We start from the raw sequence: 17,433 nt of genomic DNA, 5'->3' as shown, positions 1-17,433 counted from the left end.
AAAAATGAGAATTGAACAAACCAAGAGCAGACTTCCTTTCTCTGAATGTAATGTTTCTGTTTTTCTTCTTATATTTCTAGAAGGACTTCGAGCCTTATTTGGAGATTTTGGAATCATATTCCACAAAAGCCAAGAATTATGTGAATGGATATTGCACCAAATATGAGCCCTGGCAGCTCATTGCGTGGAGTGTCCTGTGTACTCTGCTGATAGTCTGGGTGTATGAGCTTATCTTCCAGCCAGAGAGTAAGTATACTACCCCTTCTGTAAAGGTAGACTGGAATCTCATTCATGGCTGGTGGGTTGGAAGCATTTCTTTTGGTTTGGTTGTGGCTTTTAAAAATCTATTGAGATGGGAAATAGACCCTGATTTATTAGCTGTGAAATTCTTTTAGGACTTTTGGGAAACTTACTATTTATGGTTTTGTGGATTTTTTTCTTTTCCTTTCATTTATAGTTTGGGTAGAAACTCCTTAGGTATTCGTTACTATAAAGATTCACAGATGTCTCAGAATGTAGGGTACATATTTTTCGGTTCTAGTTTCTTCTAAGAACATAATTGTGTTGTTTGAGATTTCCAGAGTAGAAATGTATTGCTTCCATTTGTGGCCTTCCTTTTCATTAAAGAGTCACCACTTGACTGCCAAGTAGCCTCTGGGATGTCTGCATAAGTAACACATGGCCCTTCTTCCTTTGGAGTTAACTTCTGCTAAGGGACAGTAGTACTGACTTGTCAGATGGACTTGGGAAGAACAACACTGTTTCTTAGGGGCTGCTGAGGAGGAGATACCGGCCGGCTTACACTCTTCCTAAGGTGTAAACAGCTCCTGCACACCCTTCTCTTTCCCACCTACACCTTTAGGTGACTATGACCATAACGCTGTGAATTATTTTCTCCCTACAGGCAGTGCTTGGTAAGCTGTTTGATTATACTCATATCTAAATAGTAGATGTGAGCAGTGGCTATTTTGTGATGATCCTTGGCTTTCCCCACACTGCTGATATCTTGAGTAACTTCCTTGGGAGAAGTAAATAACTGAAGAAAAATCTAAGCATTTTTACTTGTTTGATATTTCTCCATTGCTTCACTTCCTTGGTGGCATCATCTGTTGGGGGCACTTGCCAGCTCTGTAGACCAGGCTGGCCTTGGACTCTGAGAACCACCTGCCTCTGCCTGCCAAGTGCCGGGATTAAAGGTGTGTGCTACCACCACCAGGTAGTTTTTATCTTTTTATCATGCAGCCATTGAGCTATTTTAATAGCATTAAAGCTACAGCAACGTACATGTTGCAAAACATGACAGCCTAGAGGCAAGTTCTACGGCATTAGAGCTGTTTAATTAAAGTGGAAATAAGATGTGACTGTCCTGTCTCAAATTATAGTTCACCGTAGCTTTAAAACATGGTCTTCAAAGCTGGACGTGGTGGTGCACGCCTTTAATCCAGCACTCGGGAGGCAGAGGCAGGCAGATTTCTGAGTTTGAGGCCAGCCTCGTCTACAAAGTGAGTTCCAGGATAGCCAGGACTACACAGAGAAACCCTGTCTCGAAAAAACCAAAACCAAAACCAAAACCAAACCAAACCAAACCAAACCAAACATGGTCTTCAGTTTCTGTTCCTCATCCTCTCCTGGTTTTCTCCTACACTGTTGACAAGACTGAGACTGGCCTTTTATTTCAGCTCCTGGTTTATATGTGGCTACAGCTTTAGTTGCTTGTGCAGGTGTACTCCTTATCCAGGAAGTGTCTTTCACTCCTCTCCCAACCTCCCCTCCCCCAGCTCATTGGCCTTGTCTTGTTTTGTCTTAACTTGGGATAGAGTCTCACTATGTAGACCAGGCTTGCTTAGAGCTTGCAGTGGTGCTCCTGTCTGTGCCTCGAGAGTGCTAAGATGTGCAGGTGTGTGTCACCATGTCTGGCGTCTTTTCTTTTTTACTATGACAGTACATATATATACACATATGTTGCCTTTTAAAATTTATTTTATATTTTATGTGTAAAGGTGTTTTACCATACATATGTCAGTGCATCACATTCATGCCTTATGTTACCCTTTTAAGCTTGGGAGGGGACATGCTGGAATCAAATATCAGGCCTTGTACATACCAGGGAAGTACTCTATCACTCTTCAGCCTCTCATTTTACTCACTTTAAAGTCTTCAGTTTAGTGGCATTCACATTTAACTAATATTCACATTGTTATATAGTCTCTATCTCAAAATTTTCTCTTTAGTTCAAATTGAACTTTCAGCAGATAAATAGTTCCTGAGCCAAGTATGGTGGTGCAACTTTGAACCCCTAATCCTTGGAAAACTAAGGCAGGAGGATTGTAAGTTTGAGGCCAGCCTGGACTATATAGACCCAGAAGACATCAAAGTCTCCATTTCTTATTTTTCCTAAGCCCTAAAATCACCATTCTGGGTACTTTCCATTTTAAGGTTGTATATTTATAAAACTAGACTAAAGTTAGTAAGTTGTTGACATTCGTACTTGTTTGTTATAATTAGTATTAACTTTAGGTATTTACTTCTTTAAATTAAAATTTTTATTTAACTGTAAATATTATTTAGAACATGTTTTGAAGTGTATATGTATTGCATAATGGTCAAGCTGAGTTAGTTAACATTTATTACCTTTGCGTTTTCATGGTTAGATAGATCAGTTATTAGCTGGCTATGTTATGCACTTTGCTGAACTTGTAGCGGAAATAAAGCCGTCTTCTTGGGTGCTGGTGCCTGCTTACTTGCTGACCCTGAGCAGTCCATCTGAAAACTACCAAAAACCATTATATTAGTAAGGTATTCTATTTAAGTCTTTGTCAGTTGAACTCCAAGCCATTTTAGCTTTTAATATATATTTTTATTAAAAAGGAGCCTGTGCTCACCATAGAAAACTTTTATACAATATGAACAAGCCATTGAGACCAATTAAAATCTTGCTACTTGAGTATACCAATTATATTAGTCAGGGTTCCTAGAGGAACAGGACCAATGAGGACATATGAAAGATTCATTAGATCAGCTTATGTGATAGGGAGTGAGTAGTAATGACTGTGTTTACATTGGAAAGCTGAGACTCTAGTAGTTCAGTCTGAAGCTGGGTCTTTCAGCAATCCCAGTCTTGTGCTCACAGCCTGCCTAGAGGATTCAGGAGAGCACTGGCCTTAGTCCACTGTGGAGGCCAAAGACTCTAGGTTCCAGTGGCTGAGAAGGATTGGCAAAAGGAGCAGGTCTGTCTTTCACTAGACGCTGAGGGTGTGACCCACACTGGAGAGGTTCGTCTCTGGAACTTAATCCTGCGGAAGGCTAGTCCTATAACTTCCACAAGTGACAAGTGCACCCCTCCCCAAAATACGTTAAAAGAATTTTTTTTCTTTCTCTCAAGGGTCTCGTGTATCCCTGGCTGGCCTGGGACTCACTCTGTAGAGCAGATTAGCTTTGCACTCACAGAGTTTGCCTGCCTGTGCTTCTTCCCAAGCACTAGGAGTAAAAAAGCATGTGCCACCACATTCAGTAGGAAATTTAAAAACTTCTATTTTATTTATTAGGGAGGTGTGGATGTATGGATACATATATATGATGTGTGTATGTTGCCACAGCACTCATGTAGTCAGAGGACAACTTGGGTGTCAATTCCGACTTTCTACCTTTATCTGCCTTCCTGAAATTGAACTCAGGTAGTGAGACAGCAGGTCTGACTATCTTGCTGGCCCAGAAGAATTTTTACTACAGAAAAAAAGGATATTGTTAATTCATGTAAAAAGAATGTTAGTTCTATATTACAATGTCTAGAAGAAAATATTCTGGAAACAAAATAGTGCCCAAAAATGAGCGACTTTAGTGTCTTTTCTTGTTGCTTCATCATAGTCTGGGTCTCAATGGTTCTGTCACTAGCTGTCTTAGCTAGGGTTTCCATTGCTGTGAAGAGACATTACACGACAGCTCTTTTTTTTTGTTGTTGTTGTTGTTTTTTGAGACAGGGTTTCTCTGTATAACCCTGGCTGTCCTGGAACTCACTTTGTAGACCAGGCTGGCCTTGAACTCAGAAATCCGCCTGTCTCTTGCCTCCCAAGTGCTGGGATCAAAAGCTTGCGTCACCACCGCTCGGCACGACAGCTCTTAATAAAGAAAAACATTAGTTGGGGCTGGCTTACAGTTTCAGAGGTTTAGTCTATTATTGCCATGGCAGGAAGCATGGCAGTGTGCAGGCAGACATGGTGCTGGAGAAGAAGCTGAGAGTTATATATCTTGATTCACAGGCAGCAAGAAGAGGACTGTGCCATGCTGGGCATAGCTTAAGCATAAGAGACTTACCTCAAAGCCCACCCCCCTCAGTGAAACACTTGCTCCAACAAGGCCACGCCTCTTAATAATGCCATTTTCTGTGGGCCAAGCATTCAAACACATGAGTCTGTGGGGCCATTCCTATTCAAATCACTACAGCAGGTCTTGCAGTGTTGATAGGACTCAGTAGTAGAAGGCCAGTACTACCTAAGCAAGCACAGTAAAGCAAGGATGCAGGTAGGCCTTGATGAGTACCAGCTGAGGGAGTTGACATATCTGTGTGGCACCACACTAGGAGTTGCCCTACCAGATCCCTTAGGAATGCAGCAAAGGATCTTACTGAGTTCATGCTTCAGAGAAAAGTTGGTCTGGGGTCTCCTAGGCTGATAGACCTTGATGATAAAACAATCTCCACAGTGCATTTGAGGCAGTGTAGAGTAGCAGGAGTCCTGGACTACTCTCTCACTGCTATGAACTGTGCCTTGAACAAGTTCTAATTCTCCAATCCTTGGTTGCCTTTCATGCCTGCCATAGATACCCTGTAAAGCCTTTTAGCCCCGCCTTAAAATGCTGCTGCTGGGGTCCGTAGAGGTGTATGCAGTAGTAATGCACAAGTGTCCTTCCAGCTTGGTGATTTATAATTACTCCAGTTGACAGGATCAGAATTCTTTGTCCTTTGTAACTGCCTGAAAGTGGACTCTTATGTGCATGATTTCCAGACTCCTTTTAGGTCTAGAAATTGTTGTTTGGGTCAGTGTTGTTTTACAGACACATGTTTTGGGGATAGAAAGACATTTGGACATTTGGAAACCTTGGGAAGGTCAAGAACTGGAATATATGTGTCATTTGACTGGCAGTTCTGCTTCTGGGAATTCATTCCATGGATATACTTTTATAGTGTGTATTAAAACATTATTTTTAGCATGCTTTAATAGCAAAAATTAAGATGAACCTATGTGTCCTGCAGTGGGGAGAGGGTTAAGTAGATTATGAAACTTTTATTAAAAGGAATGCACATATGTGCATGCACACTGCCATATACGTGAACACAGGCACACATCTACTCTTACCTTATATACACAGACAGGAATGAATGAGGAAATACTAATTTTTAATGTTAGTGAGTGGAAAAAACAAGGTCTAGTACAGTACTAGGCTATACTACCTCTTCAGTAAAAGCGAGAAATAAATGAGAGTTTATTTTTGTTACTGATAAATACATCAAGCTGGAAAAACATGTTAAAAAAAAACTTATGGAAGGGCAGGATGAGATCTGGGTGGAAGGAAATGAGGGAGAAGAAACATTACCGTGTGTGTCTATGTAACTGAAAAGTTGGGCCACATAAATATATTACTCAAAAATTTAAAGGTTTTTATAAAAAAATTGAAAGAAACTCTCCCTCTGGAGGAAGTAAAGTTGTAAGAGACAGCTGAATGATTGCTGTCTGTTAACTGGTAAGTTATATCCATGGAGTTTCATGTGACTAATAACAACTATTTGTTTCTTGTAGGTTTATGGTCTCGGTTTAAAAAAAAATTATTTAAGCTTATCAGGAAGATGCCATTTATTGGACGTAAGGTAGGAGTAATCTGTCTCCCTGTTTGCTGTATATATATATCTTTCCTAATTGTTTCTAGATCAATATTCTCAAGGGAGGGTTGGAAAGATGGCTCAGTGGTTAAGAGCACCGACTGCCCTTCCAAAGGTCCTGAGTTCAAGTCCCAGCAACCACATGGTAGCTCACAACCATCTGTAATGAGATCTGACGCCCTCTTCTGGTGCATCTGAAGACAGCTACAGTGTACTTAGATATAACAATAAATAAATCATATATGTTTATACACACACACACTCAAGGGAGAGGAATGATTCTTGTTTGCCAAACATGGGGATTTGGCAGTGTTTGGAAACTGATTAGGTTGTGACAACTCTGAAAGCAGGCTCCTGGAGTCTATGGGCAGAGTCTGGACTGCTGTAAAACACTTCTGGTGCATAGTATGGACTGCCCTACAGTAGATACGGCTTAAAGGGTTGGAAAGGCTAAGGCTTAGTTAGCACTTTCTCCAACATATTTGGCCAAAGGAGAGGTGAGAAATCTGCTAAGGAATAACTTGGAATTAGAAAATCCAACTGAAGTCTTACTGTGCTTCAGCCAAAATATGGCAGAACTGAATTTAGATACCCATCTGGGGATTAAATCATGGGTTGGCAGACTTTCTGTAAAGAGCCAAATAGGAAACATTTTTGTCTACTCTGGGCCCATGGAAGAGGAGCATAGGTAAGGAATGAACCTGCCAGTTCCAGGGAAACTATATTCACAAAAGCATGTAGGCCTCTGGGAATAGTTTCCTGATTGCTAGGTTGGAAACTTAAAGAGATAACAGCTGTTTTCTTGCTCTTTGCTCCTCTTTACAGCAGAGTTACTCTCTTCACTGAGTCCTCTTTGCTATCATACTGGGATAAGATATTTCTCAGGGCTGGGTTCTTTATCAAGGGGGAGATAAGCAGGATGGGCTCCTTGCTAGGTATAAGAAAGGCCTGTAGAATCCCGAGTGTCTTCAAAGCCACAGTGCTTTTCTGAACATTTCTGACCTGTCTCTCACCTTCGCTCTGGCTTTTACCAGCTTTACTTACTTTGAGGGTTTCCTATACTTTTGAGTTCTCTGGAATAAGGGGTGGGGGTGGGGGCTTGGGGGTGGAGTGTGAATGGGGAGGGGAGGGAGGAAGACTACTGAAAACAATAGGCTGTGCCACAAAGGAGAGCAGACACTTCCTTACTATTCCCTGGGATTTTAATATCTCCACCTTTCTCCTTTAGTCTTAAGATTTGCTTTGACTGATTGGTTGGTTAATTTTTTTACAGGGAATCAAATCAGGTACCTTTCTACCACTGAGCCCCATTCCCAAAGCAAGGTTTCTTCTTTGTTGGTGGTAGTGGTGGTAATGGTGGTACTGGGGATGGAATCTGGAACCTACCAAAGCTAGGCAGGCACTTGACTGCTAGTGGCTGTAAAATGTTCCTTTTGTTGAGGTTTGGTGGTGATGGTGGTAGTGGCATTGATGTCATGGTGGTGGAAGTGGCGGTGGCAGTGGTGATGGCAGTGGTGGTGATAACCATCAAACATGGAACCTCAGATGCACTAGGCAGGCACTCCACTGCTGAGCTGCATTCCCAGCCCCTTCAAAGTTTTAAGAAAAATAAATGCTAGGATTCCACAACCCATTCTTAAAATTTTGAAATTGTAGAGTTGAAGATGCTTAGAGGCCATGTGATCCAATCAAACCTTTATTTTTCAGAAGCAGATTCTGAGGCTTCGAGACAGGAAGTTCCTGTGTGCATGCACATGTGTGTTTGTGCCTTGCTATTTACTCAACACTGTCACTGAGCACTTTCTCAATCTTAGTTCTTTTTACTGTTTTGTTAGGGATACAGTGCTGAACAGCACCAAGACCTTTCTCTTATAGAACTTGCGTTTTAGTAGAAAAGACAGAAAGCAAACAAACATACAACATTTGCATTTTGAAATAAATGTAAATGGAGGCAAGAACTGTGAGTGGGAAGTACTAGTACTTGCTATGAATTATAATATACTTCCTAGTGGAATTTTTTGTGTCTTTTTTTTTCCTTCTTAAAACAACATTATCTACGCATGAGCACTCGTCTTTCATAGTTTGTTCCTGTTGCGTGGACACTGTGCATGTAGCATGATTTTCTGTCTATGACTTTAAAAATGCCTCTGGTCTATAGCATGCCTCAACATTGTCCAGTACTGTGGACATTGCTACCTATGTACAGTGCTGACATGCTCTAAAGGAGCCAGGTTTTTGGGGTTGCACTGTGAGCTACATATAAGAAGAATCTCTTGTATTCTGATTATTCCGTGGCCAGGATTGAGAAAAATGTGAATGGTGGGTGTGAGATCTTGGGCTTTACTGACTATACTGTGGAAGCCACAGCACTGTAACATATAGCCTTTCTCTCTACACTTGTCACCCAAAAGTCTCAGAAGTGTAGCAGCTTCTACCATTTTGTGTCCACAATTTACTCTGTTGTTTCTCTCCTAAGCACCATTAGTAGACTTTTCTGTCTTGCTAAAAATAAGCTTTGTGAGATGAGGGCCTTTTTTCAAAAAAATGAAACAATAACAAAAAAACAAACCAAAACTGTGTACCACAAGGCTTTTTCTTTTGTTTGGTTTGGTTTTTTTGTTTCTTAACGGCTGTATTCCTAGCCTGTAATAGTGGTTGCTGAGCAAACGACTAAGTAAATGAATAAAAGAAATGGCTCAGAAAGTGTAGCTATGACGATGGAAAAGAATCATAGTTGAGCCAGGCATGGTGGTGCATGCCTTTAATCCCAGCACTTGGGAGGCAGAGGCAGATGGATTTCTGAGTTTGAGGCCAGCCTGGTCTACAGAGTGAGTTCCAGGACAGCCAGGGCTACACAGAGAAACCCTGTCTCAGAAAAAACGGGGGGGGGGGGGGTGGTGGTGGATCATAGTTGATAAATTACATGGCAGAAAAGACCATAGTTTCTCCTAGCATCTGTGGGTCAGATGGATCAGGCTACCCATAGCCCATTAAGGAGATGCAGCATAGTCATCCCGGCAATTCTGAAGCCTGAATGGGTACCCTGGGAACTCGGTGGGCCTCCATACTTGTGGTTCTTTTAAAATACCTGTTGAAGTTACTCATCAATTGTGCAACAGCCAGGCTCCCCTTTTTCTGTAGCTTGGCCTGTTTCATAACTGTCTTTATCAATCACACTATTGCTGTTGCCAACACAGCAACAGGGACCTAATGTAGTACTCAGGCTATTTGACTTCCAGTTCAAATCAAGGGCAACACAGTGCTGGTGACATCAGCACAGCCCAGAAAAGGGGAAATTTAATGCATCTTTGACTTTCAGAAGGAAATCTGGCACAAGCTGCCTGGCTAAACAGATAAAATGTTCATTTCCCTTTTTTTTTTCTTTTTAAGACAAACCCTTCTAACTTAGTAGTACATATTTGTGTCTGGTGTTGAGCCATTGACTCGGTCTCAGAGATGGCCTTTCTACTTCTGTATTTCACTCTTGTACCTTCTAGTTAACTTTTTTTTCCTTTATCCTTGGAGATCGAACAACAGGTGAGCAAAGCCAAGAAGGATCTTGTCAAGAACATGCCATTCCTAAAGGTGGACAAGGATTATGTGAAAACTCTGCCTGCTCAGGGTATGGGCACAGCTGAGGTTCTGGAGAGACTCAAGGAGTACAGCTCCATGGGTAAGCATTGGTCCAGGGGTGCTGCCTCCATGCTTACTGGCTAATGTTGGCATAGGTCAAGATCACTTGGCACTCACTACACATACTGTAGCTTTAGGGGACTCTATGCTCTTTTATGGCTTCTGAGGGCATTTGCACTCAAGTATACATAGTCCCACATAGACACACACCACACATACAATTAAAAATAAGTATTTTTAAAAAGAGTAAAAGAGTTGAGTAGAAACTCAATCCTGTTCTTCTATTAAGAACAAAGGAATTTCAGTAATGACTTACCACAGCTTATTTTTAAAGCTGGAAATACAGGAAGATGTAAGCTGCCTGCTATGGGCACTGGGAACTGAATTCTAATCCTCTGCAAGAATACATGTTCTTAACTGCTGAGCCATATGTCTGGTTCCTGAATTTTAGGTTTTTGTCTGTCCTGTCTATATTAATCCCTGTGTTTCCAGTGATGCCTGCTCGCTGACAGAGTGACCTTTACTGTTTCTGCAGATGGTTCCTGGCAAGAAGGGAAAGCCTCAGGAGCTGTGTACAATGGGGAACCGAAGCTCACGGAGCTGCTGGTGCAGGTGAAACCCTGGGTGCTTATGTGCATGGGTGCCATTCATTTCCTAGTTCGTGTAACTATTTAATCTCTTTCTTGTAATAATAATCACGTAAGGGAAATTTACTGTTGAAATAAAACCATAGAGATTAAAAAGTTTCTTTTCACTTAAATTGGTAAATGTGAATAATAATGTCAAATGCATCTTCAAATTTCAGAAAATGTGAAATGCCACTTATACCTCTGGACTTTGCTGTGTCCTCTGTATTTCTAGCCTTTCATTTGAGGATACTGCTTGTTTTTTGAGACAGGGTCTTTACATTGGTCCTGGCTGTCCTTGAACTGCTTATGTAGACCAGCTGTTTCAAACTCAGAGATCTTCCTGCCTCTATCTCCCAGGTGCTGGGGCTGAAGGTCTATTCTGCTGTGCAGGACTTCATTTTGAGATTTTCCATGCTATAGCCAATGTTGTTTGATATGGGAGTTGGGGCAAGGCTGACTCAAAGCACACTCCACAGATGAGCCTGGCTTTAGAGTGGGATGTAGCTGCTTCTGTTTCTAATCAACCTTTGTTTTGAAGCCCATTTCTCATATGAAATTATAGTTAAAGTTATGATCTCTTGGTCCGTTTATTATGACTGTGAATCCCCACACACCTTGGTGTTAGAGGTTCTACTTGGTTATTTCTTGGCATAATGGTCATAACTCTATGTTTAAACTTTTTATTAAGTGTAGGTGAACTCAGACAGATGAACTCACCGCAGTGGCTGCTTTGTGGCAGGCAAACTATCATTTTCATGTTTAATTATTGCTAGGACCCTGTAAGGTAGATACTGGTAGTCCCCCTTGCATATGAGGAAAATGAGCCTCACAGGGCGTATTTGGCCTGTACAGCTAACAGTGACAGGCAAAGGTGCAACTTCAAAGTGATGGCTATCTGTTGATGTTACAATTTTAATGCTTCTGTGTTTGTATTTCTTCTCTCATCATGCTGTAAAATCATTTATTTACATGTCTCTTACATTATATTTTGGTGTTTAAGTTGGGGAATCTACCATACCCCTTTTCCAGTTCTTACTGTTGGACCCAATACCTGAAAACCTTACTCAGTACACGATTTTGTCTTGGTTAGGATAGCAGCCTGTCTTACACTCCCTTGTATTTCTTTGCAGGCTTATGGAGAATTCACGTGGAGCAATCCACTGCATCCAGATATCTTCCCTGGATTGCGGAAGTTAGAGGCAGAAATCGTTAGGATGACTTGTTCCCTCTTCAATGGGGGACCAGATTCCTGTGGATGTGTAAGTGGTTTGAATAGAAGTTTTAAGATAGTCTGTAATACAATTATTGTTCTGTTATTGTAGAATGGTCTAGATGAAGTACTGTTTTAAAATGTTACATATACTTTTAAAATACCGAGTGTCACATTTTGGTATATATTTTAGGAATTTTTCTCTTCAGCTTCATATTTTCAAAAATCTTTCAGCCTATATAAAGTTGGTAGGAGAGTTTAAGGAACACTGTGTTTACTAGATATTCTGCCACATCTTTTTTTTTTAAAGATTTATTTATTTATTATATGTAAGTACACTGTAGCTGTCTTCAGACACTCCAGAAGAGGGCATCAGATTTCGTTATGGATGGTTGTGAGCCACCATGTGGTTGCTGGGATTTGAACTCAGGACCTTCAGAAGAGCAGTCGGCGCTCTTAACCACTGAGCCATCTCACCAGCCCCTGCCACATCTTTCTACTTGGCTTATTCTCTCCATTTTTCTCACCTTCTCATTTATATAACTATTGATCTCCATTTATCTACTCTGCTCCCCTCCTCTCCCTGTTTCTTTTTGGTATTTTTGAGCTAGAGTTTCATAGCTCAGGTTGGCCTTAAACCTGCTTTGTAGCTGAGGCTAACCTTGAACTCCTGATTCTCCTACCTCCCTCTCCCTATTGCTGTGATTGTACCACATGTGTGTGGTACCACAGCCCTGGCTCTTTCTGCATTTTCTTCTTTTAAAGTGGTTTTTCTTGACCCCAGTGTCAAGTTTTAAAAAGCTACCTTCTTTCACATTAGTGAGATTATTTCTTGTACAGTGAAGAGTTTTTTTTGTTTTTTTTGTGTGTGCGCCCCCCCCCCCCCCCCCCGTATTCTGTTGCTCTGTGATCCTGGGTAAACCCCAGGACTATACATTGTTCGAGGGGAAGAGCTGGCTTTGGTAGACTGTCTTGCAGAAAATTTGGTTATGTTTTGTTTTAGAACTTAGTCCGTCCTTCTTTTCTTTTCTTTTCTTTTCTTTTCTTTTCTTTTCTTTTCTTTCTTTCTTTCTTTCTTTCTTTCTTTCTTTCTTTCTTTCTTTCTTTCTTTTTTTCTTTCTTTCTTTCTGTTGGTTTTTTTGTTTGTTTGTTTGTTTTTGTTTTTTTTCGAGACAGGGTTTCTCTGTATAGCCCTGGCTGTCCTGGAACTCACTTTGTAGACCAGGCTGGCCTCGAACTCAGAAATCTGCCTGCTTCTACCTCCCTGCTGGGATTAAAGGCATGCACCTCCACCGCCTGCCTTAGATAGTTCTTAATGTTAGTTCAGTAATGGATATGGTTGGATATATATATATATATATATATATATATATATATATATATATACACACACACACATACATACACATACACGTATGTATGTATATATATTAATGCTTTAGTTATTAATATATATTAGTTATTTTAGTTATTTTCATTAGAGACATTGCTTAGGGTATTACTGTATGTTCTTGGAAACAGACGCTCTGTCTTTTTTTTTTCCCTTACATGGTAGTCTGATATCAACTGAAAGCTCTTTTTCCTCTGAATCTTCTTGCCCTCACATCTTTTTTTGTTTATTCAGGGATTTGCATGATTCCTTGGATTTCCAACTGTCCAGGAATTGACTAGACCACACAGCTCTCTTAAGTATTGTGGCTTTGATCTTTCTGTCTTCGTCTTTTTTAATGTTCTTGACATCTTGTTCCCACTCTGTTAATCTGTTGTCTCATTTTGTTGTTTCTTTTCTGGCTTTGATGATCTCCTGTTGCATTGCTTTGTGACCATGTGCTGGAGCATTGGTTCTCAACCTGTGGATCTTGACCATCAGAAAACACATATTTCCGATGGTCTTAGGAACTGAGACATCACTAAATAGCAAAACTTGCAGTTATGAAGTACCAACAAAAATAAATACAGGGTTGGGGGTTCCTAAGACTGTCAGAAATACATGTTTTTAAGCTCCAGCCTGATGTTTGCAGTAGTCACCCTTTGCTCATCGTGGTTCTCAAATGGTCTCTCCTGATGCTCGGTTTGGGCTGACTCAAGGTAGGCGACTGTCTGCAGGGCTGGCTGAGAAGCTCTGCTCCTGCTCTATTAGAATGTCAGGGTCTGTTCTTCAGAGATTGTATTATAAGTTCTCACTGCACAGTTGTAGGAGGGTAATACACTTTGAGCTTTAATCTAACCCAAATCCCTGTGATCTTTACTTTTTTTTTTAAAGATTTATTTATTATTATACATAGGTACACTATAACTTCAGACGTACCAGAAGAGAGAATCAGATCTCATAATGGGTGGTTGTGAGCCACCATGTGGTTGCTGGGATTTGAACTCAGAACCTTCAGAAGAGCAGTCAGTGAAATTACCTGCTGAACCATCTTGCCAGCCAATGATCTTTATTCTTAAAAGGGGTCAGATTTGCTGTTCTGTTTTTCTGTGTTACTCTTTTCTACCCATTGGTCATGCCCACTACATAGAGAAAGGCAGAGGATAAGGACATCTCTGTTTCTCTGTAGTGGAAAGATGTGATCACGATATTTCTTAAGACTTTCCTGACTACCCTGATTTGCAGAGTTGACTAGGCACTGTCTTTGGTTGTACCTCTGCATCGGTTATGTGTTACTGTTTGTCTTAGCTAGGGTTTCTATTGCTGTGAAGAGACAGCACGACCATGGCAACTCTTATAAAGGAGAACATTTCACTGGAGCTGGCTCACAGCTCAGAGGTGCAGTCCATTCTGGCAGGATGCATGGTGGAGTACAGGCAGACATGATGTAGGAGAAGGAGCTTAGAGTTCTACGTCCAGATCTGAAGGCAGCAGGAAGAGAGAGTGACACTGGGCCTGGCTTGAGTATCTGAGTGCCTGCCCCCAATGACAAACTTCTTCCAACAAAGCCACACCTACTCTAGCAAGTCCACATCTCCTAATAGTGCCACTTCCTGGGCCAAACCTATACTAACCACTCCAGCTTCTATAGAGAGCTCTCTTTGTTTCTCTTTCTCTCCTTAGTCTTTATTCTGTCTATTGCTGCTTTCTATGTACCTCTCTTAATGAGCTGTTTTTGGTGTAAAAGAGGGGGTTCACTGTTGAGAAGCAAGAAGACTAGGCCAAGTTAAAGAGAAATCTTTAGACTGGAACTAACAGGGTCTTAAATACTTCTCAGGTTTCTTTTTTTTTTTTTTTTTTTTTTTCTGCTTCAAAATATCTGCCGGGTGTGGTGGCTCACACCTTTAATCCCAGCACTCGGGAGGCAGAGGCAGGCGGATTTCTGAGTTCAAGGCTAGCCTGGTCTACAAAGTGAGTTCCAGGACAGCTAGAGCTATACAGAAAAACCCTGTCTCAAAATACAAAAACAAAAACAAAATATCTTTCCCTATATTAACTTCACTTGTCTCATTCACAGAGGATTAAAGGGGCAAATTCATGTACTGAAAAGATCAGATCATGGTAGAATGTTGGCTGGCTTGCATAAATGCAACCAGGTTCAGTCATACCTGAAACGAAATGTTTCGTGTTCTGAAACATGAGTGAGAGGTTTTATATATGTTGAAAGGAATTGATAGATATTAGTGACTCGAAGCCTCTGTTTCTTATTCCACAACTAAATTTCTGTCCTGAAGATAGGACACATGGTATAGATGACTAGGAATTTGGAGATTTTTTTGTTTAGGTCATTGTCAGGCTTTGGTAAGGCCTGGTAATTCCCCAAATTCCCCAACTTTCTACACAGCTTTCTTGGAACCTCATGTGACAGCTCTGAGGCTAGACCACAGGGTGTTGTTGCTGATTTGTAGACTTAATCTCAACTATAAGCTGTCTTCTCCAGCATAGAGATCTACAAACAAGGGTCATCTGTCTATATTCTGCAAGCTATTTTGAGGAGGGTGGTCTGCCACATGTTTCATGAAAGGCTTCCTGAGTCAATAAATTACTCAATTTTCTGAGTTAATCTTCATGACCACTTCTTGACCACTGGGATTCTGTACCCAATGGTATTTTTATTCTATATGTAGATGTTAGGAAAGTTTAGTAAACAGTTTTCATTCTATCTCAAGTTGGTACGTAATCTAAAATTCAGAACGTTTTACTTATCAACAGATGTAATTGGTAACACTGAATGATTGCTTAGGGACTTTAGTTTTCTTTTTGGAAAGGAAAACCCAAGATTGTATGAACCTTCACAGATGCTAAATCTGAGATAATTTCCTACTGGCTCAGTGCTGTAGCTTTTGGCTTTTTGAGAAAATATTCAAGCCTAGTTACTACTAAAAGATAGTGAGGTGATAGGATGTGTTTACCGAATGTCAAGTTGGGCTTCAGAAGTGTTAATTGCTGACCCTGTAGCACACCCTGTAATCCCTGAACCACACTGTCTGTCTTAAAGATATAGCAGTATCTTCTCTGCCCATGTCTGTTTCTATATCAAACATTTTTAAGATCAGAGCAGGCTGTACCTCCTGATACCCATCCTTAACTTACTCTGGTTTCTTTTCTTCACATAGGTGACTTCTGGGGGAACGGAAAGCATCCTGATGGCCTGCAAAGCTTACCGGGACTTGGCGTTAGAGAAGGGGATCAAAACTCCAGAAATGTATGGATGTGTGTGTTTGTTTCCCTTCTGATATTGTCTATTTGTGGCAGCACAGTGTAAACTGAGCCCAAACTGCTTCTCTGCTGCTCCTCTTCCTCCTACAATTCTAGTCTTTTTTTTTAAAGGCAGGGTTTCTCTGTGCAGTTCTGCCTGTCCTGGAACTCACTCTGTAGACCAGGCTGTCCTTGAACTCAGAAATCCACCTATCTCTGCCTCCGAAGTGCTGGGATTAAAGGCATGTGCCGCCACTGCCCGGCTCAATTCCAGTCTTCTTGTCTCTGGCCCAGTACCTCTACCTTGTCCCGTCACATCCAGTAGCTGGTTATTTGAGCTTAAACATGGTGCATGTTTTTAGCAAGAGTAGTATCCTTTTTCAGAGGAAACTAATAGAACTACATCTCTGAATCCTGTGTTGTTAATTTATCTGGAGCTTAAGAAAGACTGTGTAGACTGTGTAATATAGTTGAGTGAACATGTCTGAAGTATCTTAGACTACCTTCAGTGCTCCCCAGGAAAATTTGCATCTGAGAGTTAATTCTAGAAGGGAGAATTTAAAAACAAGGCTTTTGTTTTGTTTTTGTGATTTAATTACATTGCTTTTCATATGATTGTAATCTTGGTTCTCTAGACCACCTTCTGTTTGATTTATTATTGTTGTATCTCTTGGGCTAATATTTTTTTTCTTCAAGTATAGATAACTAAGTAGTTTTTGTTTTTTGTATCATCAAACTGTGACCACTTTGCATAGGAGAATAAACCTAGCTGCTGTTACTTTCTTCACGTGTAAACCTTTGATGCCTGATACTTAGTGATTGTAGAGATTTTTCTCCCTTAAAGGACACAGTAGTGGTGAGAGAGGAGTAATGGGGATATCTGTGACTCTGTTTCCTCTTTGAACATTATTTGAAAACTGTTTGCAACCATGTAGGAGAGACAGATAGGTTGGTGACTGATTGTTACGGCTGACAGGCCACTTTGGTCTGAGGCTAACTGACTGCTGCTTCTGTCTCTATGCCAGGCAGACTTACTGTGTGCTAGAACAGCATTTTGCTTCTCACAGAGGTCTTCTTGATGATCAGCCCTCTTGAGGAAGTTCTGCCTCATACACCCTCAGATGTTGTAACTAGTGACTTAAAGTGCTGCTGAGTTCTCCAGGGTCCTATTGTGCTCTATGTTTCATTAGCCCCCTTCTCCTCCATCACCTAGTGTGGCTCCCGAGAGTGCCCATGCTGCATTCGACAAAGCAGCTCATTATTTTGGGATGAAGATTGTCCGAGTTGCACTGAAAAAGAACATGGAGGTGGATGTGCAGGTGAGTCCTGAAGGTTCGAGGAGCAGGAAGTCAAGTTGACCACCTCTCCTTCTGCACACAGATGGGCTCCCCTGCTTGGACTAACAGTGTGACAGGCAGCCGTGTTTCTGAGTATTGAGAGGCGGTTGATCTGGTCCCTGATG

The 17,433-nt window shown here is 41.1% G+C and overlaps 1 protein-coding gene across 4 annotated transcripts in view; it reads left to right on the top strand.

Annotated features, from left to right (window-relative positions):
* Sgpl1 (sphingosine phosphate lyase 1) overlaps positions 1–17,433 on the top strand; it is a 49,043-nt gene that overhangs the window by 24,130 nt on the left and 7,480 nt on the right. For all 4 annotated transcript variants that reach the window (NM_001316674.1, NM_001316673.1, NM_009163.4 and 1 more), the window contains exons 3-9: positions 81–246; positions 5,793–5,860; positions 9,398–9,545; positions 10,041–10,117; positions 11,265–11,393; positions 15,890–15,978; positions 17,185–17,290. In NM_001316674.1, coding sequence (NP_001303603.1) covers positions 81–246; positions 5,793–5,860; positions 9,398–9,545; positions 10,041–10,117; positions 11,265–11,393; positions 15,890–15,978; positions 17,185–17,290 — 783 coding nt within the window. The remainder of the gene's footprint in view (positions 1–80; positions 247–5,792; positions 5,861–9,397; positions 9,546–10,040; positions 10,118–11,264; positions 11,394–15,889; positions 15,979–17,184; positions 17,291–17,433) is intronic.

Source organism: Mus musculus, chromosome 10 (assembly GCF_000001635.26).
Source record: "Mus musculus strain C57BL/6J chromosome 10, GRCm38.p6 C57BL/6J".
NCBI classification, from domain to species: domain Eukaryota; kingdom Metazoa; phylum Chordata; class Mammalia; order Rodentia; family Muridae; genus Mus; species Mus musculus.
Note: the sequence above shows the minus strand (reverse complement) of the source record. Positions and strands in the feature narration are given on the sequence as shown.